The sequence below is a fragment of the Corvus cornix genome, chromosome 3, assembly GCF_000738735.6.
Source record: "Corvus cornix cornix isolate S_Up_H32 chromosome 3, ASM73873v5, whole genome shotgun sequence".
Taxonomy (NCBI): Eukaryota; Metazoa; Chordata; class Aves; order Passeriformes; family Corvidae; genus Corvus; species Corvus cornix.
The window spans coordinates 50881662-50907460 of record NC_047056.1 but is presented as its reverse complement, the minus strand read 5'-3'; the positions used below and the strand labels follow the sequence as shown (position 1 = coordinate 50907460).

Below are 25799 nucleotides of genomic sequence, written 5' to 3'. Positions count from 1 at the left end.
AGGCAATTGTATCCAGACTAATAGTTCATTGTAGTATGGTACAGCAGATATTAGTCAGAAGACCTCTATTTTAAGGTTTCCTTAAATTAATAGTAATAGAATAGTTGGTTTAAATGAGACCTCCTTTTAGAAGGTATGTTAATAAAGATTATTAACAACTATTTGCATAGCATGGTAAAGAGTTATAGACTTCAGTGGAAAATTACTGACTATATGACTTCGATGTATTGGTTGTGGATCACAATGTTTGTGTTAGTATTCAAAACTGCAGTTGCAGCTGTCATTAAATCCAAATCACAGAAAAACTGACACAGAAAAGAGACAAATTGGAATCATTGTAACACTGTTTTTTTGGTTTTGTTTGGGTTTTCTTTCCTTTTTCTGTGTATGTACAACCAGGGATTAAATTTTCAAACTTCTGGAAAGACACCATAAGGGCGAGTCCTGGAAGGAAGCTAAATACAGTCAACTTTTTTTTTTCCTATTCCTGAAATACACTGAAATTGTTTACACTTTCTTTCACCACATTTCTAAGAAAGACTAAACAGAACTTCCTTAGCTGGATTTCACTACATTTAAAAGTTGATTTCTATGCTATTTCTATTTGCTATTAAGCAAAGCATTCATATGTTTTTTCTTGAACTAAAAATGTATTTTGCTAGAAATTATTAAAACTGGGCATGTTCATAGTCCTCTAAAGAATGCATACTCTGCCAAATCTGAAAACACTTGGAACAGAAGGAAGGTCTGAGTATATCTTGCATACTGTGCTACATTTTTTTGTACTGACTTATGAACAAGTCACTGATGCTTAGCTTGTACAGTTTGTTGGGTCCATGCAGTAAATAAACACAGCTGCATTTATTACAGTGATTGCATAATCACATATTTGGCACTCCCAAACTTCTGGGAATATTCAAAGAGAAGTATGTGCTAAAAATCCTAATTTACTTTACCCTCTCTGTTACTCTCAATTTATTTTATCTGTAATGTAAGGCTTTTGTTTGTATAAGTTAGATATTTTAATAGTAATGATTCTGCAACAACAGTAATTCAGATCATTTGCACCAGTTGTAAAGAGTGGTGCTGCCATTGCATAGGTCATAGAAAATACAAAGGTGCCACTTGTCACAGGTATTGCTTTGAGCAATCCTCAGCTGTTACTCCATGTAGCATAGACTTTACTACTTGGTGTAATTTCTAGATAGCCATAATACCATCAGAGTTTCTAGTGATTATTTTGGAATTTGAAAATATTTTATTCTACTTTATTAGCAATATGCCAGTCTTTGAGACTGACTTTACATATAAACAAAAACACTGAGCTTTGCAGCACAGAAACATTGTATCTCATCACAAGCAGTCACCAAGTAGATGAAATTATGCAAAGGAAAATAAACAAGGCAGCCAGAGACCTTTAATGATCTACCACAGTAGCAAATTCTTTCCAAATGAATATTTTCTGATGTCAGCTTAAAACAAAAAGAATTTTTCTGGCATCCTGTAAATATCCAGAAAATGGATAGTATGCTAAATATATTTAGGAAATATTTTGTCTTTTTTTTTAAATCTGAAAATGGAGAGGGGAGTTTAGACTGGTGGAGTCGCAGATTGCTGCACACACATCCACTGTAATTTCACTGGTGACTGTTTAATCCATGGTGGAGATCTCAGTGACAAGCCATGCTCACTCACAAGTGAGTGCAACTCACTCACAATCACGGCCTGCATTTTTTCAGTGACCAAACTCTGCATTTTGTTTATGGGGCAGGAGCTGCTACAATGTATCAAAACTCATTCATGATTGATTGGCACACCATCCATCTGTGTTCATAACTGAAATGGAACAGGGTGGCATCTTTTTAAAAAAATGTTATATATATACAGTTTAAAGAAGTACTTCACTGCAGCTGTAGTGCCTGGTGGTGGGAAGCTAATACCTAAGGAGAAATTCAGTTCTGCTTTAGTGACCAGCACAGTCTGCATGTTTGGGATGCAATTAAGAGGCTTTTGTCCATTGGATGTATTGTTTACCCTGAGTCCTGAGGCATTCGTTTGAGAAGATAATCAGCTTTGTTAAAAGAATACAAATTCGTCTTGTTTGATGGAACGTTTTTTCAAATTGTTTTAGACTTTTTTGTTACAATATTTAGTTAGTGAATCAAAATGTAAACTGTGTAATTGCTTCAAAGGAGACCACATACAATACAATTAGAGAAGACATAAATGTGATCAGTGTCCCAGATAAATGAAAATTATATACAGATCTTACACAAGCTTTCAACATGATCTGTTGTCATTAAAGCTAAGGACAGCAGCAAAAGACTTTGGTCAGCATTTATGAAATCTCCGTATGTTTATTCTGATTTTCAGCCGATAATTTCTGCAGCTTTTGTTTTTCCAGATGAATGTTTTCTTGCACAAATCGTAGCATCCATATTCCTGATGTACAGTCACTTGCTGTTTGCATACCTGTAGCTATGTAACTCAGTAATAATGAATATATACATAACTTAGATTAGATATAAGGAGGAATTTTTTCATGGTGAAGGTGCTGGGGCACTGGAACAGAGAAGCCATGGACACCCCATCCCTGGAAGTTGTGAAGGTCAGGCTGCATGGGGCTTTGAGAAACCTGGTCTAGTGGAAAGTGTTTCCACTTTATCAATTAAAAAACCAAATATATCAGAATTTTTTCTGACATGGAGGAAGTGGAAGCACAGAATGCACTTCGTTAAGAGACACAGATATGCCTCAACCAAATGAAGAAAATTACTATGACAACTTCGGGAGTACTATTATTGATCCATTGAGATAATTTCTCAGCAACTTGGTTTCTCTTTGGGGAGATACAGATTGGGATTGTTTCAATTTTCCAAGGACTGGAGTCTTAAAGGCAGGTTGTCTCTGAATGCCACAGAACCATGGTGACTGGCAGTCTTTTTTTAGCACTCTACTCAATGGAACACCAGGACCAAAAACCTCTGATGATCACTTGAGTTCCAAGGGGGCTGTTCTGCTACAGTTGTATTTTCCTAGGCTCTATGATCTCTTGCATGTGTTTCTATTCACAGCCTCTATTGCCTCCACTGTTCAGCTCCCTGAGAATGATCCAACATACTGCTGTGTCTCAAAATGCAAAGAGGACATTTTCCTGCAATTTTTTTCACAGCATGTCAGCTGCCTCTTTTTATGCAGCAGAGCTGTGACAGTTCTACACTGATGACTTCAGATGTTTGCAGAGCAAGCTTCAGATCATGCATCCGTGAGCAGGAATGGAAGGAAGGAAGCAAGGGTGGGAGAGCTCCTCTTTTAGAGGCAAAGAGCTGTTATGCGTCGTTGGTGTGCTGTTGAATCATATCCTTAGGCCATCACAACTACCGCTTCCTCCATGGTGTCATTCCCACTGCAGTTAGCTTTGATTGTTCCACTGCACCACTAGTAGTATGGCTTTTTTCCAAAAACAACTCTGTATAGATAGAAAAATGAGAAAGGGTTTGAGAGGTTATAAGCTGGCAGAACACAGTGTGCTGACTGTCACACTTGTGTAGGTAGGCAGAGCACTGCAGCTCAGAAAAGCTCAGGGGCCAGCTAAGCAGAGCAACTCAAGGTCTAAACCACAAGTTGGGCAGACTCAAAGAATAAGTTTCAGCTTAATGCTAGGACTGAGAAAAGAGAGAAAATCATTGGGGCTGGTGCAACAAACCACTAATCTTAAAGAGAGTGCTCAAGAAAATACTGAACTCATCTACCTTGAAAGTGTGAATACATCTACTCAGGTCTTTGAGTAACAGGGGTGAAGGTGTTGGAATTACGCTACTGCCTTTGTTTAACGGTGACAATAACATGGTGAGGAAAATCAGAAAAAAATATTGCAGAATGAAACAGAAAATGCAGCTCAGTTCCAGGCTTCAAGCAGATGCATGATCCTGGGATATGTCAGACAAGGAGAACTTGGGGTTTACAGAAGTTGGAAATAATGAATGTTCAGGGAAACAGGACCTTGTAAATAACCCGTGTCAGAGAGAAACCTGTCATCATCAGAGAAGTTCTGCTATTAGTTTTAAAAGAATATCCAAGGTTCCATTTCTGGACAAGGAAGGTCTTTTGGGCCATGCTGGGTATGAACTCAAGCACACAAAAATACCAGTCCCTGATATTGGTAAGGTGGAAGAAAAGTGAGGATTGACAGTTCTGCTGCATAGTCAAGCAAAGCTGATCTGTGGCCTAATGTAGTAGTGTAGAAGTTTAGAGAAACCCAGCAAAACAGCTATAATTTTTTTAGTGGTAATTAATTTTATAATTTGATATTTATATCATGCACAAAAAGTATGTAGTCATGAGGGACAGAAAAAATTCCAGTGCCATTTAACTTAGTCAGGAGTCATATCTATTCCCATTTGTTACCTATCTTATGCAGCTTTCCTTGGAAAAGGTTTTCTACTAACGCAGAAATTAACTGCATGATGATTAAAAGAGCCCAGTGGCCCAATAAGACTGAAAGCATCCACATATTTTTGGTTAACCAAGAAAGAGTAAAATGTCAGAAAACATACTTTTCTTGCAGAATTGTCTCTGTTTTAAGCTTACACCAAACTTCTACAGCTCAACAGCTAAAGTAAGTCAAAAATACATAAGCTGCTATGTGTCCAGGACATTGAGCTTGCTTTCTCCACTACAAACAAGAGCTCATTAGAGCTGCTCTGAGAATGACGAAGTAATGTCCTCCTCCATCCCTCCAAGTTGTACTGGTTGTATTGCTGTGTCTCCATTTGGTTGGGTTTTCCTAGCCTAGGCAGGCAAATATCTTCAATCTGTGGGCTAAAATACAATGGATGAGCTTGGAGATCCCAGCTGACTACATCTGAACTACCCTCTTGGCACATAAGTACAATTTCAGGAAGAGCTGTCTGATGTTATGTGTTTGGCCACGTGGCTTTTGTACTACTGCTCACCACTTGCTTCTGAGAGCCCAAAAGGATTGCAGAAGCAAGCTGAGGGAAGAGTTCATTCTGCACTGGGTGATGAGTTAAGTCCCACAAGACTTTTCTTCTGTTTCTTGAAGTAGAGCATGAAAGTTATTAGGTCTTTAATTTGGTAATTTAACTTGAGGCTTAAAATGCTGAAGGATGAAAGCTACAATTCAGACATAATGAACTTTCCAGTGAACTTGAACTTTGATTAAAAATGCAATTAATATTGGCTTGAAATATTTAGTGAAGTCTCTGCTGTCCTTTTGCCTACCTTTCTCCTTTATCTCTCATATTTCTAGGCTCTGTTCCTCTTCTGAGAGGATCTCCCACTCCTGACTGAGAGTATTTGGAGGTGTGAGATCCAGAACACTGGGTCACAGGTCTGCCAGGTCTAGCTGTGCAAGTGGAAGTGACTGCTGGCCACTGAGCTCACAGACCTCCTTCTCCAGCAGATGCAGCTACATGGAAAGCAGCCTCTTGCTCCCACCAGTTATACATCACAATTGCCAAAAAATGACACTGTGTGAATATGCAGGGTCATGATGAGCTCACCCAAGGGCAGGGATGGCTCACCTGAGGGCAGCATCCTGCCAGACAGCAGGGATAGCACCGGGGCTGTCACCCCCTGGCCAGTGGTGCCTGCCTTAACTCAGTGTCCCCCTGGGCCTGCAGGAGTATTTAAAAGGGTCAGGAGCATCCTCACAGCTCTGCCAGAAAAGGAAACATTTTCCAGTCATAACCTCTGAACACAGACAATGTGCACAGCTACCTGAGGGAGATGGGGTGTCCCTAAGAAAGTCTGTACTTCTGCTGAATGTAGAAATTTTAAATGCTTCCTTTTCAGCATGATGAATACTTTAAATGTCCAACTCTGTAAGTATTTAAGCTTCATTTTCTTTCCTATGTCACTTCCTTTAGCACAGAAAGAAACAAGCTTGAGACCACCCTTTACTGGTTTCAGTTAACCAATCTTCACATTTCAGTCACTCAATATTTACATTTATTTTACACCTGTTTTTTCCTGAGTATTCCATGTGGTAACAAACCATCCCAGAAAAATAGACCATATATATTAATGAGGAAAAAAAAGTATTGTTCTGGAATAAACACAGAGGCTTTGAATATTTCAAGAACATTGGTGCATTTAAAATTCAGATTTATTTCTTAACTTGGTTTTAACTGGCAGTCCTAAAAATGCCTTATTTTTTATGATACATTATTCCCATCAGAAATATTCAAGCTATAATATAAATAAGTAATTTATTTTACAGTTGGCAAACATATGACCCAGTGAAATATGTAAAGTAGACTTCACTGGCAGGGAAATCCCACTCACTCACAGTAGCTAAGGCTCTTTACTGCATTAGGTTGTCTAAAGCTTTGATTCCTGGCTATTATTCTTACTGTGCTTAGATCTGTTCTAAGTATCTTCTCCTGCTTACAGATAAGAACATACAAAAGTATTTGCAATATCAGGATGTGATCTGCATTTTCAGAAAAAAGTTTAGACTGGTAAATGTACCTTTTTGAAAGTACCTATTACTAAACTTAAAAATTAGTAATTTCCAATCAGACACACTCACAGCCTTATGGTATCTACACTGGCAGATGTGTTGCTGTGGGTTCTTTTCAGCTGACACCTGAACTGACCTCTTCGCTCACTTTCTTCCTACTGTGTTTTGTACTGAAATCCACCTCATTTGTGGTACTCCTGTAGTTTAAACAAAGCATACAAAGAATCACTCCTCTCCATTCAAACATGCTGGTGAACAGGACACATTTTTTTATCAATTGACTACCGCAAACAAACACATCTAAGAATTAAAGAAGACATTATGTCCCAAAATAAAAGCAGGAGAGTTCAATATGACAAAATGACTGCTTTCCATCCTCTGACAATCAATCCTGACAGCTTCCCCATCACAACACTATTTCTTTGGATTCTTTATGTGCTTAAACCCCTGATTAAAAACCATTTTGCCTGTTTGCACCATGTTCTTCTCATCAGTTTCTATATATATTGCACACGTGCAGTCAGTGGTACTGTCTGTAACACAAAACCAGGGAGAGCATTCCAAGTTGCAAAGTTATTCATTGGTAACCTGTTTGGACAGAGGTGTGAAGAAAGAAGGCTTTGTTCTTTATTTTTTTAACACTAGATGGCATTGCTTCCTCCCCCCACCCCCCAGGGAAAACTTGAAGATGAAACTTTCCTTGATTAATGTAAGAGAAGAATTAGTGACTTGCACTTTTTACTATGACTATCACCCTCCCAAGCATTTCCTGTGAATCTTAACTCTCGAGTGTGCCACCAAGCCTTGGGTTTGTATTCCTCTGTCTGCAGCCTTGCCCCCATGCTTCTCCATGCACCAAGGAATTTCTGAAACACTACCGGTGGAATGGTTTTCTTCAGGTTTCCCTTAAGTAACGAATGCTAAAGCTACGGATGATACATACTATGGTGCAGAATATTTTGTTACATAAATTGTGTGTCCTCAAGATGCTAATGAACTTGGATATGTCCCCGGACCTTTCTCTCTCCAACTGATTCTCTTTCTTTCATCACACAGATTCATCAGCTGCAGCAGGAGCCAGAACAAGCTATGAGGCAGGAAGGGACTATACAACCACTTTTCCCCAGGGCCCTTTCCCACAAGAAGAGAGTGCTTGGGTTCCTCTCTTTATCATATAGCAGGAGCCACAGCCAGTAGGGCATTGTCCAATTAAAATTAAATAGCAGCTGTTGACAGTTGCTTGTGGGCTAAATTGGTTCTGTGGGGAATAGCTCATTAGAGCCGTCATCTCCATGAAGAGCTGATTGTATCCTACGTGGGCAAAGTGCGGGGGCTTCCAAGGCTGGAACCTGCCTTCGGTCCACACCAGCATTATATGCAACGTTTGGTGCTCCTACAGTCGATGTCATGGGTCCGACTTTGCTTTTCCTACCTTAGTGTCAATCTTACTAAAAATGAACCACAGAGAACATGCCGTTCCCAGACGGGCTGCTCTTCTTCCCCTGCCTCGGAGCAACACCTCCGGCCTGACCCACAGCGCGGCACGGGAAAGGGCTGAGGCGAGACCTGCCCCCTCTCTTGCTCGGCCCCTTTCGCCGAGCAGGGGAGGCCGGAGGGGCTGGCTTCTCCCTGGGGAGCCCTGCTGGACCGAGCGCCGCGGGGCCGGGCCGGGAGCAGCTACCTTGGCTGTTGGCTGGCCGGGAAGGGTGAGGCTCCAGTTCGGGGAGCCACAGGTAGGCGGCGGCCTCTTGCTTTTCCCAGGTTCGTGGAGGTTTTTTTTTCCCCTTCCATTCCCTCCTCCTCTTTTTCCAGCTCTCGCTTTCCGGGTTGGGTGTTTGGTGCGTTCAGAAAAGTGCCTGCAACGGCGCGGGATTCCCCAGGTGGAGCTGGTCCCGGCTTTCTCTCCCTTCCTCCTCTGGCTGGCTTTCCTCCTTTGTGGCCGCATCCAGGGCGCTTCAGTCCCCCTCCCACGCTTCCTCTTTCCCTCCCTCCCGCCTCATCCTCACTTCGGGGAGAGAAAGCCGGGCTCTTTCCTGTCTCCCGGCCGCCCCGGGCTCTCACCGCGCCCGCCGTGCGGCGGTGCTGCGCCCCGCTCCGCTGCGCTCCCCTCCCATCCCCTCCCTCCTCCCGGGGCCGCTCCCGCCTCCGGGGGCCACTCCCGCACATGGGCGCCGCGCGGGGCTCCCCCTGCACCGAGGCGGCGGCGGCTCCCCCCGGCCCCGGAGCGCGTAGCCCAGCCGCTCTCCCGCCCCGATTCATTTGTTGTTGTTGTGCTGTTCTCCCTCTCTCCCTCCCTCTCCTCTCTCTGAACTTTTGTCACCCGCGGCCGCTGCGCGGATGAAGACTTTTCGCGCCGGGGACGCCTAGCTCTCCCCGCCACCCCTCCCGCTGCCGTGCCCCGCGCTGCCCCCGTCCCCGGCCGCGATGCCGTTTCCCCTGCGGACCCTGGAGCCGCTGAAGCTGTGCAGGTTGGAAGAGGCCGGCGGGGATGGCGCGGAGCGGGGCGGCCCGGCGCCGGGGGACCACGCCGGGGCGACGGAGGGGGGCGGCGGGCGCCGCCGCGGCGCGGTGCCGCTCTTCGGGTCGCTGGAGCAGGTCAGCTCGTACGCGCTGGTGTCGCTGCTGATGCAGCTCTCCGACCTCTCCCGCTGCGCCGGCGACATCTTCGGCGGGATCCTCAGCGAAGCGGACTCCTTGTGCCACCGCAACGCCCGGCTCCAGCGCCGCCTCGGCGCCCTGGAGGAGCTCCTCGCCCGCCTCGACCATCGCAAAGTCAAGATCCGTGAGTACCACCCTTCCCCGGCGCTGCGAGCTCGTCTGGGACCGTGGCGGGGTGACTTGGGGAGCGGGAGGACCGGCCGGAGAGCGGCCGCCCGCTGGCGGGGCTGTTGGCACGGCAGGCTGGGCTCTAGTTTGTGATTTATTTAAAAAAAAAAAAAAAAAAGAAGAAGAAGAAAAGGAAAGAGGGAAACTTAAGCATCCCCGTCTCGCTTTTCCCGTGCTCAGGTGGAGGCGGCCGCCCCCCGTCCCGCCGCGGCTCCTCCCGGGCCCCGCCGGTGCCCACGGGCTGTAGCGCGGCGCTGCTCATCCCCCTCCGGGAGACCCCGGCCCCGGGCTCCGTCCCAGCGGCTCCGGCCCTGGATGTCGCTGGCCCGGGCGGGAGGGGCGGTGTCAGCGAGTGGGGCCGGTGGCTGCGAATGTTTCCCCGGTGCTTCTGTGCGGCGGAACCCTCGCTCACCGGGGAGAGCGTGTCCGCAGGGCGGGCAGCGGGCTGGCCGGGGGCGGGGGGCCGCCAGCGCCGGGAGCTGATAGCGCTGTGATGCCGGGGGAGTTTGTTTATGTGTTTATGCCGGGTTTGTGCTAGACTTGGGATCAGCCGAGGTTCTGACAGTTCAGCCCACATGCCTGATTAATTCTTTTGTATGTGCATGGGAAGACCTCAGTAAATAGAAACCTGCATGTACTTAGCAGCTGGTTTTGTGTCTCTCGGTTCTCTCGAGCTTCTGTTCATTGTGCACTTGAAAACTTGAAATTTCAACTTCATACAGAGCCCAAGCAGCAAGATGCAGAATCGGCCTTATCTTCCTAATTAGTGGCAGCATGGGGAGACGGTTCTTAAGTTTCTTTCAGAGTCTGTAAAGTGGCCCTCAGAAGGGACTAATTGTACACCTTACACAGAGCTATAGGAGAAGGTTCGTTTTTCTTCTGAGCTTGGCCCAGCTTTGGAGAAAGGATCCAGTAAAAATTGCATCTGGTACATGAAGTTTTGTCTATGTGTGACCAAACTCCCCACAGACAATGTGGGAGATAACTTGCAACATCAGCGTAGCTTTCTCAATGTGCTGGAAACATTCAGGAACCCAAAGAATTGTGTTGCAACTTTTGTGGCAGCTGTATAAGGCGTAAGCTCAGCCTAAATAGGGTTGCTGCTCAGACACCACCGACAGTTTTATTTTAAATGGAAGTAGAAAGCTTACTTTGCATATGGCACACTTATGAGCAAAATTGATAAGGAAGGCCTTTCACAAATAAGATTTAAAGCGTATGAGCCCTGTATGGGTGACTTACCTGTTTCATTGCAGAGTTATTCCTTATGGTATGCTTGAGTATGTGGTTTCTCCAAAGGAGGACACCTTCGCCATCCTTACCAAACCTTGTGGTTTTTAAATGTGAGGCTAAAGTTTTGTGCTAACCAGTTTTACTTTTTTAGGTGCTTTATAACTGTATGATAAACTGAGGGCCATTTCTTGCTCACCAAGACAAGTATAACCTTTTCTGCCAATATAGTTATGTTAATTTGGCGTGGCATGGTGCAGTCACATTTGAAATGTGAGTGTGTTATTGCTGGCGATACCTGCAGTATAGTGGTGTATTAAATTGATTGCCTGATAGGAAGCAGTACTTATTTATCTTAGTTTAAATAAATAATTACCATACACTGATGCAAAGTATATAAAGGCTAGGGTGAAATAAACTTCTGCTGCCCTGTACGAACCCCGAAATTCTATGTGTCAGACTCTTAGTGATTGTCTTCTTTCTTAGTCATCGTTTTGCACAAGTTGTATATTCATGAATTTTTGTTGTTGTTACAACTCGGTTCTTTAGGCTAAGCCTGTTATTGCTTTTAATTTGATGGTCTTTGCTCTTGTCATTGTGATGCTCAAAACTGGATGCAATTCTTATGTTTGGCTTTTTCTATTTGGTTTTAAATTCTTTGCTAAGTGGCATCTCTGCCATCTCTGCCCATTCAGTTTTGCTACTTGAAAGCTGCATTGCTGCTGCCAATATTTACTTTTCAAAGATCTCGTTCACTGAAGTCTAAGAGAATTAATGATTATTTCTTTCTAATTTTTTTTAGGTTTTTTTGTTTGGATTTTTTGTTGTTGGGGTGTTGTTGTTGTTGTTTTGAGGTGTTTTTTTGTTTTGTTTGTAAAGACAGGTTATTTTATTTACCTATTCAGTCACTAGGAATTGATGTGTAGGCGAAGCATATTGACACGAAGTTGCACATAAAGCCATGACAATTCTTATAGGCTTTCTAGATACTGCAATCTGGCCAAGGAGATCAGTTAGGACGCTCCATTGCAGTTAGAATCATGAACATCTCTGTGATACATGCCATCAAGGCTTGTCTGCAAGTTTAACCCTGTTCCTGACATTAAAGGGAAGTATATGGAAAACAAAGGCAATGGTTTAATAATACTGTCTTTGTTTGGGAACAACAGCAAGGGGGATTTTTCCTTCCCATTTTTGAAGCCTCATGGAAAAAGTTGTTTGCTGGTGCAGGATTGTAAGAACAACAAGGATTGTATAATTACTTTCCCATTTACTAGATTTTTACTAATCATAAACTTTTTTTTTTTGTGGGGCAGATATTGTGAACTACTGCACCTCTTGTGGTGCAGAAGTACACAGGTACAGCATGACATTGTGTCAGATGACTGGAGTAATTTGCTCTTGCATTCAGGATGAGGGGATAGGACATTGTACACCTGCTTTTCAAATCATGGCTAATTTCTACTTGAATAATTGCCTTTTGTTCTCTTTGTGGGGCCTGGACAATAATTTCCTCTTTCAACTGAAGGTCCCAGAATGACTTCGGAGATCCCAGAATGATGTTGTATGGGAAGGACCAGAAGAGGACTAGGAAGCTTCAAATCTGGGTCACAACCACTTCTTGGGAAGTAGCTGCAGACTGGCAGCTGGTAAAAGATATGCTATTTGTGTCTATGGTGCTGGGGAAAGTACATACCAAAGTTGCAGGGGTTTTTTATTTTTGCACTATCAAAGTTTTGTTTCGAAGTAAAGTTTACATGCAGTACCCTTCAGATAACAGGGGTCCATTAGTGTTTGTTCCTTGCTGAGCATGGGCAGGGGTGTGAGGGAGGGAAAGCAGGCAGAACAAAGCTTTTTGTCTTCAGTTAGTCACTCTCTGCAGTCATTGACTGTGCTTGCTGGTCTGTCTGTACAGTGTGTCCTTGTGTGTGTGGAGGATCCATATGCTCCTAGATCTAGATATTAGAGTATGAAGAGGTAACTGTGTCTCAGATGATCTCTGCTGCTTCTCTTCTGTTATATACTCCCTGGTATTCTGTAGTGAATGCATTAGTTCCATCCATTCATTGCTCCACATGGGAGAGAACTTTCAGATGTGGCAAACTGGTTAAGGATGTGCTGTAGTACAGTGGGTGCTATGTCTGCAACCCTTACTGGGGGTAGACTTCCCCATCTCTCAAGAGTGGCTGGAATTCTGCCATGCCCTTCAGCTGGAAGGCCTCCTTTCAGAGGGTTTTGTACTCGTATGCCCTACATACTCGGGGAGTTTAATTTCATGTCTGCGTCAGGATTTTGAAGGTAGCTTTCAGATGTATGCAGTCTTGGTGATGGTTGAGTTTTCAGGGGTTCACTAGAATAACTCTGCTTTCTCTGGTTTGGTTTAGCTCTCTTTAACTTTTTGTTTAGAGTGGTAGAGAAGTTTCTCGTTATATCCCCCCAGCTGAGAAACTTGTGCTTGACTTGATTTCAATACAAGGATATTTTTAAGGCCACTTAGTAAAATGCTTTCCTGACATGTATTTGAGCTTTGCATAATGAGCAGGGTGTTGTGCCACAAGAAGGGACATCAAAATATGATGAGACACGTCCCTATGGGCTGATGACTGGTTTATAACTCATGGTGGTGGGAGGCACTAATGGCTCAAGGCAGTTTGTAAAATTCAAGTGTAATATGCAGTACTTGTGACCTTAGTTCAGTTGCACTAGCCACGTCTAGAGAATTAATTAGATTCAGTACTTTTTTAACAGTCTTTCATCAGGTTTTCATTAAGCTTATGTGTGTTGCTGTTTTGCATGATGTTTTGTCATATGTTTCCAGCATCCAGCTGCCATAATGTGTTTTACACCATGAGACTTGCCTAACAGCTTTTTATTTTCTAGCAGTGTGCATCTGTAGCTGTGACCTAGCATCAGGTGATGTAGTTTTTCATCACTTTCGGTTCTTAAATGTCAGGGTGGATGAGGACAAGTGCCTCTTTGAAGTGATCATGGCTCCTCAGAAGGCACATGATGGCAGCAGAGAAATCTTACATGAATTACAAGGCCAGCTCTTGGGAAATGCTGTGGGGCCTTAAACAGTCATTGTTTTTGTAGGGCATGAAGAACAACATTTTTTCCATTAATATTTGTCTTCTGCCATCTGCTGTTATTTATGCAAAAATTAATGTTAACCCTAACCCTGTAAATCACAATGTTTCGACAGACTGGAAGGCTGTCCCTTCCATCTTCTCTGCTATTTATTTTGAAGTCTTTCTGAAGAGATGATTTGAGAGAGATGCTGAGAGGTTAACCTAAAGACAACTTCTGGTTCAGTGTCTGCAGTAGCAGGATGGGGTTTGGCCAGTTGCACCTCCTGTTTTAACAAGAAGAAACCAATTCTGTGGGAGAGAGGAAATGCTACGTCCTAATTAGTGTTGTTTAAAATCCTTCAGTATTTGATTTTAAAGGCACAGCATAATAATTTGATTTTGATGCCCAACATCTATACATAGGTATGTTTTTCTTCCCCCCACCCCCCCACCCCCTCAAGTTTAAGCACATTAATGCAAGAGAGCTGGGGGGGTGGGGAGTATGGCTTTCTATTTGTCTGCATGATGGAAGGACAATCCAGTTTACACTTCATCTCCTGCTATTTTGTTTAGTAAGTATTTTCCACGCTTTGTGTGCAAGGCAGTACTGGAGCACATTTCCTGCTTTAGCTGAACAGGAAGCTTTATTCAGCTTATTCCTAGGGAAACCCCTCCTCCATCCCAAGCCACCAAAAGTGAGCATTATTTGAGACAGTATCAGCAGTGGGCAGGAGATGAAGGGGCTGGCTGGCTTTCTATAGTTTCTGGTGTAAGGACAGAGAATACAAGATATTCATCATCCTGCAATAACAAGGAGAAACCTTGTTTAGGAAAAGGTTTAGGGGAAAAAAAAGCCAAACAACACACACCCCCACAAAAGAAAACAAAACACACCACAACCAAAAATCCCCAAACTAACCACCAAAACCACGGTGTGCTGTTGAGAAAGCTTTGGTGAGAAAAGACAGGCTTTTAGGTGAAGAACTCTGTTCTAGCACTATTTGGGAGCTACAGTTCATCTATGATTGCAGATGCTTGAGGTGACTGCACTGTGGAATTTCTCTCTGTTGCTGTGCAATACGAAGATTCAACAGCAAAGTTCAACCATGTTAAACAGTTAATTCCTAAGTCCCCCTTGGGAAAGAAAAGAAGAAATTTTCTCTTTAACCCTGTTGTAATTATTCAGTTTGCTGCTCAGAAGCAACACAACTCTTGTTTTATTTAGCTAGTGCAAGACTAATTATCTGTGGAAATTCAACCTGATCCAAGGGAGGTTTCACTTGAAATAAGCAGGAAGAAAGTCTGAGTTAGAAAAAGATTTCCCATGGGGATGGTGGGCCAAGTCGTTGTCCTGCTGAGTGGCAAAGCTCCAGCTGAATTCAGTTTGATGAGGGTTTGGCTTGCTGTTCTGAAAACAGTTGACACTCTTTGGCTGAAATGTAGAGCTGCTTTGTACATTGCTCGGAACCTATTATACACCACCTACGAACATTTATTTCCGTAGAACTTATGACTGGCTTGATCATTCAGGAAAACAGTGTTTAGGAGAGGTAGTTAATGAATTAAACATACTTGCATTTAGTTGTTTTCAATTAGGATCTATTTTGAAGGTTGCTTGATATTTCAGGATACACTAAAATGTCCTCAGAAGTTTCTCTTCCTATTAGTATTGGCACAGTCTCGTATTGGTTGAGTGCAAGCTAGTAATTTTGGTCTTGCAGGCTTCTCTCTAAGCTGATATGAATCTCCAGCAGAAGAATAGTTTTTTGGATGAACCTATTAACAAACATAAAACAACACAGTGGAAAGCCACTGAAGTTCCTCAAACCCTCTGTCCTGGAATTTAAACCGGCCTCTAATCAACAGAAAGTGGCAAGAGGCTTTCAAGGGGTGTTGGGAGCAGATTACCCCTCATGTGCTTAGTGATTCTTGCATCTTCCACTGAAGTGTTTGGTGCTGGCTGCTCTCATCTGTGGGGTACTTCACTTAATGTTGCCCAGGCCAGATTCACTGTGGTAATTCCTGGCCTTTTTCTGTATTTCTGGGTGAAGGAGCAGCAATTTCCCTTTCCTCATCTTCCTTTTTTTTTTGCCTGCATGCTCAAATAAATGATATAATAAATGAGGGCATGTGCTTTGCTTCCTGTTATCCAGAGCACTAGTGCAGCAGAAACAGAAAGGGGGATTAGGAAATAGAAGGAATTAAAAGACACACATCGAAAGCTTGGCAATTACGCAAGCCCCAGTTTCTTTTGTAGTCCTAAACTAGCTATCAGCAGGCGAGATCAAAGCTGTCCACCCTAACAGTTAACAAGATCAATTAAACATGCTAATTAAATGTTGTTCTTTGCTGTAGGTTGGATAGGAAACCTGCTGGTTGGATGGCAGTCTCCAGAAAGCCTGGATGACATGCTACTTAAGAGACTAGAAAAAAAATATTTTGCTACCTGTGGGTTTAGCACAGATTAATGTGGGTGGACTTTGCAAGTTGTTTGTACTTATATCCTACCATATTTTAGTTGGGCAGGGCTGCTTCTGGCTTCAGGCTGTCATGGGTTTTACCTCTTTGTCATTTGTAAATTATGGTGGTTTAAGTTAGGTTGTTTTTATTTATTTATTTATTGGCCTCTTGTCCTTTAATCAGCATTGTGCATATGAGATTTCATTGCCATTTAAAAACTAGGAGTAGTTAGAATATAAATGTTTAAGGTCCAATGAATGTGACTGAGCTTAGGGCACTAAGCAATCTGAAGGCAGGGTTGTTACTCCTGCAGAGAGGCAGAACCAAATAATTGCTTTGCTATCACTCCTCTTGGTAGCTACCCTGTTGAAGCCACTGGACTACACAGTTTTTAGGTTAAGACCTGATTAATTTTTTTATTTCCTTCCTCTTATTTTCTCCTCCTCATTTTCTTTAGTAGTTTAGACTCCTCACTTACTCCAGGTATGCTCTGAGCTGCCTCTCCATCTCCAGCCCTGCCTGTTCTGAGGTGTGACAGTTTCAGTGTCTGCTCTGCACCTTGCCACCCATGTCACTTGCTAAAACTCAGCATTTCCCCTTCCTCAAACACAACACTCTCTGCAGGCCTGTTGGTTGGATTAGTGAGGAAGGAGGTGAGGAGATGGGAGGCAGAGACAGGGAAGGGTGAAATTTGATGGGGATTCTGGCTTTCTCATGACAACCCCTCTATTTTGTAACTCCTTGGTGTTAGCTCCTGTGTAAGGCCTTGCTGGCTGGGGTTGTGGCACAGTGGATAGCACCATAATAACTGTCTGAGCATGCCCTTTTCTTCATTTTTATTGCTTCCCTTCCAAATATGTCTATTGCTTTGCTATAGGAGTATAAATCAAGAGCAAAACCATTTACACCATTACAATGGTGGAAGTGAGACTATCAAGTTATTACTTGAAATAAAAAAATCCTCAAAGGAACTGACTTTAATGTGTGTCTGTGGCTGAGTTCTTATAACTTTTGAACTTAAAGGACATTTTAATGTTTCAGTAGGTTTAATTTCCCTAATGTGAGCAGCAGCTCTGTTTTAATTTGAAATTTGGCATCTTGATAACAAGTAGATCTGTTAAGTTAGTTGATTGGACATTCCTTTTACTGTAATCAGGCTGTAGCCTAGTTAACCAAATTTTGATTAATCTAAGATTGTAATTTTTAAATTAACTTAGCTCCTACTTTTCAGAGATTAGGACTAGAACAGCTGCCTCCTGAAGTATATCGGAACTATGGATGATATCTGAAGAACAGAACTTATTTTTTTCTACTAGCACTAAATGCAAATGTTAATCTTAATGGGAAAATTATGGCAATTTCAAGCATATTGAGTAATAGTGACAATGGTGGGATTTCTCTTTTTTTTTTTTCTGGTTGAGCAACCAATTGGAAAATGAAGACAAGAGACTTCTACAGTATGTTTTAAGTGGTAATGTGTGGTACTTGCATGTTCTTTCTTCTTGCTCCTCTCAATTTTTAAATTTTTTTTTAGGGTCAAAATGCTGGCTACAGAAGAGCTCTCATCAGCTTTTATGTGGTGGGATAAATATTGCTTGCTTATATACATTCTTTGTGTCTGGCTGTTACATTCATAAAGTTTCTCAAAATCTTGGGTTTGAGTTAGAAAGCAAGCTCAGTCTTTCTCCTTGCAAATGGGTATCTATCTTTTGTTTTCAACTTTAGCAAGTTTTAGCTTTTGGCAGGAGATGGAGTTTGCTTGCAGGAAGCTCAGCAGCACCTGAGATGAGTGCTTTGTGGGTTATCTCTAGTGGCACCTTTTGTTCCTGCTGTATGGAAGGGAAGAGCTCCCAAGCAAATGGTGTTGTCTTTCCCTTCCTGTTCGGTATCTCGTTCATGGTAACTGAATCTGCTTGGGAGGATTGAGAAACCAAATGATGGTTGGCTAATGCAGTATCATTAGAAGTTAAAATGAAACTCACAAAATGTTGTTACCCACCTTGTCCTTAGAGATGCTTAAAACATTTTGAAGTAGAAAAAAGAAACCAACTACCAGGAAATCGGAACAAGCTTTTACAAAACTTTTCATTAATTGCGGTATTTGATTTTCAATTTAGAAGAAAGATAGCACAAGCAAAGCTTGATTGATAACACAGCAAGACCCATCACCCATTATTGTGGACATGATCCAAATAAAATCCTTCCTACTCAAATTTTGAATTATTTTTCCTCCCTCCAATATATGTCCTAGACACTGAAAAATATTTCTTTGCAGAAGTCCAAGAACCCAAGAATTTCTGAAAATGACCACTCTGTAAGATCAAAGATATATGTTCGTGTGTATATGAACAACAATGCAATTAAGTACGTGCTTATAGCCTCCTTTATACTATTTTGATTTGTAGTGTGGGAAGCATGGAGGCCCTCTTATGAGAACGTCAAGATTTTTAAATATGAGAAAGAAGTTTGTTCTAGATTTGTTATGAGGAAGAAAGAATGAAAACACAGTAACGTTCATAAATGTCTCGGTCTGTTAGCTTAGATGCAGTTTTCTACAATTTGTTTGTTGAGCTATTCCCTTGTTCTATTACAGTAAAGGTGGGTAGTCACTATGTGGTTCCTCCTGCTAACTTTATTTTAATAACGTGTGATAGAAGATCGAGTATTTTAAGTCATAAGCATACTTACCATAAACTCATTCTGCATGGCTGAATGCATGCCGTAGGGAATGGCTATGCTAGGAACTAGAAGGGTGATTAATGGGGCCAGAACTGAAAGGTTTTGTACCAGTTGCATTCGTGACCTTGTTGGAAACCAAGATATGGGAAACTGGTACGGCAACCGATCTCCACGGGGCCAACACCCTTCCCGGTATCTCTGGCTGCTGCCCTCGCAGTGGGGAGCATGTGCAGTCCTGTTGGGCAGGCTGGGGCAGCCTGAGCCCTTCAGGGAGCAGTCCCATGGAGGGGGGGCCCTGACCCCGTTGGGCTGTAGCTGGGCTCAGCCCTGGTTGTGCAACATGAGCTGAAGTGGCTCTGCCTCTGCGCTTCTGAAATCCTGGGTAGCATCGCACAGGGTTTGCCTTGTCCTGGGTAGGCAAGCGTGATCATAACAAGGGTGGTTTCAATGTAAATACTTTATTGCAGTTGATTTTGAAATTACTGTTGCAGTTATAATTATATAATAATTATGAAATATGTGGAATTGTAATCTATAATCGTGATCTTTACCTTCAGGAAATATAGGAAAGCTGGAGAAAACAAGACAAGTGTGAGTCAGTTCTCTTGCCCTGCCTTGTCTTGATGGTCAGCAGTAGGACAAGGCTACCCTTCGCCAAATCCGCATGGAGGGGAGAGAGGCAGTGCTCGCTTGTCCTGAAGGAAGGTTAAACTGCAGTGTTGGCCTGTTTGTGATAACAAATTTCCTTAAAACATTAGGAAGCACTTACACAGCACAGCCACAATGCAGATTTAAGTTGAGTTAGAAGGCTCTTTGCCCTGAGAAAGTCTAGTCATAGCACATACAAGTGAATCCAGAAGATGGTAATTTAGTTAAGTGTGGCTTAAAAAGGTCTGTTTCACAACAGTTATGGGCTTTTTTGAGGTCTAGAGGAAGAGCAGGTAATTAGAAATCCACAGAGTTCTTGCCTGAGGTGAAAAATACCACAAAAACATAGACCTCTTGGTGCTTTTTAGCTTGTCATGCTACAAAAGCCTCTGTTTGCCCATATCTGTTACAGAGACATTGTGTCTACTGGATGGTAATGAAGACTAAAACCATCTGCAGTGCTTATTATCTTGCCTGCTCCCACTCATTGCAGAGTTTGGTTTGAATTCTGTAATTTGTGATGTCCCCTCTGAAGAGTGTGGTATGTAACATGGGAGGGGAGTGCTCTTCAAGGCATGTTGTTTTGACCCTGTTGCTCTAACTGAGCATGTTTTCCTCTCCCACTCCTTTTCCCAACATACAAAATACAGTAGCTTTTTCTTTACAAAACATTTTTTTACTGTTAGTAACCTTGCTGACTAATTGTGAAACTTGCTGCAGTCTGGAAATAGCTGGAGCTTGTAAAAAGTATGATGAAGAGTGGGTAAGTTAGCATTGTATGTAGAGAGAATCTGCTGCAGGTTAACACATCAAATATTTAAATGATTTAAATGCATTGTAGTGCAACTGGTAGAAAAATGAATTAGGTCATGATAGACAAAAGCTTGTCTTCATTCGAGCTCCCGTCAACTTGGTGTGTTTGTGCTCCACTGGTTTTATCACTAGTTACATCTATGCACATATGGTATTTCTATTTTAGATTATTATTAGTGGCTTATAAAAATATGAATAAACCTAATCCCAAAGACAAATGAAAGCATGGGTATACCTCTAGTGCAAGTTTGAACTTTCTAGGGAGAACCCCAGAATATCTCTGCTTTTGACAGAAACAGCCAATTGGAAAAATGGCTGACTGACAAAAGGCAGATAGCACCAAATAGCAAGCACGGGTATGAACTCTGTATGTGAACACTGAAGGGAGCAGAGTCTTTCTCACTGTCAGCCTGAAAGTTCTGCATGATCAGCCCTAGAGCACAGCCTCCACTTGCAGGGTGTTATAAAAGGTACTTTAACTGTGTGCCCTGTGCTGCAGTACCTTTCTCCCCCTACCTTGGTGGCTGTTGTTGAAGCTGAGACAGTGAGTTTGAATGGAATGAAACTTTTCAAGGAAAAGTTCTTGAGGTTGCTTGTCTAGTCACCAAAGGTCCTGTCTTGAGAGCATTGCAACTGAATGGGTAAACCTCATAGTGTTCCCATGGGCCTATGTGTTGTGCTTATCCAGATCCCTCTGCATGGCATCCCGCACCCTCAGGCGTGTCACTCCACTTGGTGTCATCTGCAAAGTTGCTGAGGGTGCACTTGATCCCTTCATCTACGTTATTGATGACATTAAACGGAACTGGTCCCAGTACAGACGGACGCCTGAGGGGCCACACTTGTCACTGATCCCCATCTGGACATTGAGTTATTGGTCACTACCTTCTGACTGTGGCCACCCAACCCCCTACTCAGGATAGGCTGAATGGGAGCCAGGTGCTGAGGGCTGTGTGCAATCAGGTTTCGAATATCTCCAGGGATGGAGCAATCACAACCCTCACAGTAAAAATGTTCTTCCATATGCTTAAATGGAATTTCTTGTTTTACAGTTTGTTCTCGTTGTGTCTTGTCAAAGCCTTGTAACCAGGAACACTAATACACTCTTCTTACTGGGAGGCTGTCCAAGGGGAGTGCTGATGGGACCCAAGGTGGACAACCTGATCAAGAGAGCTGGGGTACTCTGTGGCCTTCAGTAAATGTCTGTCCTCGTTTTGGCCAGGACAGGGTTAAGTTTTATATGGGAGGGGATGTGGCCAGGACGAAGATGTTATTCTGTACCACCTCAGGTCATTGCTGCAGGCAGGGGGGAAAGGGATTCACTCTCACTCTCTCTCTCTTCTGGGGAGAAGGGGTTTCCCCAGTTAAGAAAAGGTGGCCAGGGAAGCCGTCTGGTGTTTGCTTATTGTTGTGGGCTTTCCTTGTAAATCGTTTTTGTCTTACACCTTTTGTTATTAATATTGCTGCTGTTTGTTTTCTTATGTCATTGCTGTTTCCAGTAAATTGTTCTTATCTCCACCTGTGCCTCCAGTTGGAGTGGGGGGGAGCGAGTGGTAGCATGGTTTTAACAGGAGTACTAAATTGGAAAATACCATTCCTAAACCATGACTGTTTCACGTTTATTTGGAAAAGGATGGGCAAGGGAAGGCGTTAGTTAATGGAGTAATAAAGCTGGGACCCAAAAATCACATTCTAAGAATTATAATTAATATTGTTTATTTTTATATATAATTATTTACTTGAGGACTTCTGACCTTGCAGCGCTTCTTGGGAAGAGCTTTAATACTCTCCATAAAAATACCTACTGTTTCTGTTGACAGGCAAGGTGATAAACTCGATCTCAGAAAGATGGAAACTGTCTCCAGTGGAGAAAGTGGAAACTGTTTCCAGTGTCTCACCTTACAGATACTGTTGGCAGTAATCTCTTAGGGATTGAAAAGCATCCACTGTTCGCAGGAGGAGTCCTGAACAACCCTTCCGCATGCTTAAGAATTTCAGCAGCGGCTTCTCTTTGAAATTCTGACAAAGATCCTTGGCTGGGTTTTTGGAAACTATCTAGGATCTAGGTTACGTTACTACAGTACCCTATTTTTTGCTTGTTGATGGGAGCTTTATTAAGCAGGATGGAAAACATACCATATAGTTCTGTTCTTCATCTTGCTTGGGGCAAGCAGGCAAACTCCAATGAGAATTACAAGATCATCCACAGCAGCAGTTGATCAAATAAAGCAGTTCCTCAGTAGCCTGAGTTGCTGCTAATTAAACACATTTTCCTGTCCTTCCCCTAAGTAAGCAAACCTTTAGATTGACTTAATTGCCAGGACTGTGTGATGGTGCTTTAGAAGAAAGTTGTGATTTAAGGGCCAAATCAAAGCTATTGGAGAGAAATAGTTTTATTTTAAAATGTTTTTGTTAGACTGCAATATCATCTGGTATTTTACATAACTGATATCTTACATACATGGATGGCAAACTATCATTATACATTCATTTGTTTCCCAATGCAAGTTCATAAACTCTTGTTAAAGTTGTCCAAATTCACATGGAGGAAGCCAAACTGGCATTCAATACAGCTATATTTAAAGCTCTTGGCAGGACTTTTCCCATATGAAAGATGTTATATGTAAGCTGTTGGAATAAAACTCTAAGAAGTTTTGTGATGACAATTCTAAAGACTGCCAGATCATCTGAAATTAAGAGATTTTAAATACTGGATCAGAGTTCTGTGTCAGAGTTCTCTTGTCTTACACTGTCTTTCTATTGTCCATGTAAATTGATTTTTGTTACAGTACCTCTGGGAAATATCCACTGGATAAGCTTGTAATCTCTGGTATTTGGCACCTCTGTTGCTTTCTGCTGTGGAATCCTGCAAAAATGGGGTTCACTGAAAAGTCTGCTCTTAAGTATTTCAGCATAATGAATGATTTTTTTTTTCCCCCCCCTCTATTGTGTTTCTGAGGAGAATAGTTATAGCCTGTGGAATACATCCTGTTTTCTCGGCTGCAATGAAACCCTTGCTTTTTATTGGTAATACCTACTATTTTTCTTCTTTGTGAAGGCTGCCAACATCTGACCCAGGACTTCTTAAAGACAAAGGCTAATAGAGATGTGTTCCTTTGTTTTGTACCAGAGAGGAAAAGGTTGGGGTTTTTTAAACCAGTTAGTTTTCCCTGTGGTGCTTTCAATCAAACCTTGTGTGTGTGTGTCTCTATCTCAAAGAAAAGAAAAAAAACAACTCAAAACTAAAAATCAAATCCCAATATACGATAAAAAAAAAAAACAAACAGAAAAGCCCCTACCAGGTGAGATCAACTGATTGACTTTGCCCAAACTGTAAGAAAACCAAAAAAGTAAAGGCCTGCTAATCCTAAATGCATATATTCTGATTTTGTCTTTTTAATCTGTATCAGTAGTAGTGTAGATTAACCCACAGTAATTTTTAATTTGTTAATATTCCTCAATACCCACTTGTTAATATTCCTCAATACCCATTTTTATATAAATAGTGTAGCTGAAACTTCTTTTTGCCTGTTTCTTGTTTGCGTTTGAGGTCAAGAAGACACATGGGGTGAAAGTCTGGGTTGACTTACGATTTGCATTTTCCAACATTGGTTTTGACCTTGAGTTGCTAAGTATGAACTTGGAACAAAAGAGCTTTATAGAAGTGGTTGATGGATGGGTTGTAATATTGAAGCTTCCCTCCCCCATGCTCACATCCTCAGAGCTCAGTGCATCCTTACGCTGAAGCGCTGCCTTCATAGGCAAGAGTCTGCTGCTTCAGGAGATAAAAATGCTGAGGCTGGCACTTTGGGAGTCTGTTTATAATAGTGAAGATGTAGGAGAGAGAAAGAAGTCAAAAGTGTGTAGGTAAGTTTTGGGGTTTTTTTTCTAATTTTTTCTTTCAGGGAGAGGATATCCCTCAGTGTTTCCTAATGAGGTAATTGTTTTAGATAAACATCTTGCCTATCTATTGCATAGGAAATGCTCTTGTATTCCTTTTGTCTTCTCTCTGCGAACAGCTTGCTTTGTGTGGATTGTGGTACATTTTTTAAAAATTACTTTTTTATGGAAAAACTCTTTTTGAGCCCTATTACCCTCTAGCTTTCCCCCATTTACTTCAGTACCTCTAGCGATCACAAGTTTGCTTTTTGTCAAAATTGCTGAGAATCTTCTTCACTGAAATGCTATAAAAACGGAGAGGGTGTTGTTTTGGGGGGAGAGGGAATTAGCAGCAGTGGAAGTAGCAACCTGAGCAGTGATATATCCAGGAACACACTCTGGAGGCCCTATTTTGCAATATTGAAATCTGAAAACAGAGTTCCCCCAAACTCAGGATTTCCCTTGTGTTTTTAATCAAACTTCATTAATATTCAGTACAGAGTGTGGTGTAAGAGCAGGACTCCTGCAGAGCTGTAGCAGTGCCCTGTTGGGCTGGCAGTGTGGCTCCCAGCTGGGCTTCTGCCAGTGGCCTGGGGAGACCTGAGATGACAAAGTGGGGGAACGTGGCTACCTGTGCTGTCATATCATAAACTAGTCTACGTTGGAAGGGACCTTTAAAGCTCATCTAGCTGCCTCCTTTGTGTTTAATTAATTAATCTGTTTTGCTGTGGATGGAAAAAGTAAAGTGGTTACAAGAGCAGATGGTGCAAATGAAAAGGGATGGACTGAAAAGAAACAAAATTAGGATAAGGCAGGCATCAGTCCCATTGAACTAAGAAGTTCTGTCTTCTGCACTCATTTTGAAGGCAAGTTAGACTGTCGCATGTGCTGTCTTAGTGTTGCCAGTGGGGGGCTGGTTTGTTTCTGAAGGAAAAATAAACAGAGAAGGGGAGGGGTGTCACTTGTTTTCCTAGAGGGAATTTTAGGGAAAAACCAAAATGAATGTGAAAAATCAACAGATGTTAAAATGCTGTGGATTAAATCCTATGAGCACCGCAGATGCTGAGAGTGCTCATGGTTGCCAGCATCCCTATGAGATCTCTAATAATTATAGAGATTATAGCAGTCTTGTACTGTAACCTTGCAAACTCTCCTTTAGGATGATTTAGGCTTGCTTGAAGATCAGAGATCTTCCTCTGCAAATCTTGTAGAGACAGACCTTGATTTTGGAAACTGGAAGTACTGAATTTGTGGGTGCAGAATAATGGGCTGATGCACAAAGTGAGAAACCTCTGTATGAAAATACCACTGCCATCCTTAAATGGAAGAGCAACATCCCTTCCTGGAAGGCTGATGTTTCAACGGGAGCCACAGCATGGATGGGGCCGTTGCGATGTGGCCATACCTATAGCTAAAGATGTTCTCACTCATAATTTTCAAAAGGGCTTTGAGGATGGCAGAATTCCCATTTTACAGTTAACCAAAGAAAACTCAAAGGTCAACTGCCACATCCATACAAACCAGTATCAGAGCCTGCATCTCAGCACTGGTGAAACAGGAGATCCCAATGGATTAAGCTACCTTCCAGTTCATAGGTTGCACAAGATCAGGCTGGAATTGGCTTACCTCCTGTTGAACTGCACTTTGATCTGTTTGGCTTTGATGCATAGGGCCAAATCTATCCACCAGATCTGAGGAGGAAGGCAGTA

General features: G+C 42.4%; 1 protein-coding gene across 6 annotated transcripts in view; it reads left to right on the top strand.

Annotated features, from left to right (window-relative positions):
- Window positions 1-8266: 8266 nt before the first annotated feature.
- Window positions 8267-25799, top strand: part of NHSL1 (NHS like 1) — a 184107-nt gene continuing 166574 nt past the window's right edge. For 5 of the 6 annotated variants that reach the window (XM_039569901.1, XM_039569900.1, XM_039569903.1 and 2 more), the window contains exon 1: window positions 8270-9269. In XM_039569901.1, the coding sequence (XP_039425835.1) occupies window positions 8912-9269 (358 nt within the window). In that variant the 5' untranslated portion in view covers window positions 8270-8911. Of the gene's footprint in view, window positions 9270-25799 lie in introns of all 6 variants that reach the window. The other variant, XM_039569904.1, reaches the window with a different exon arrangement.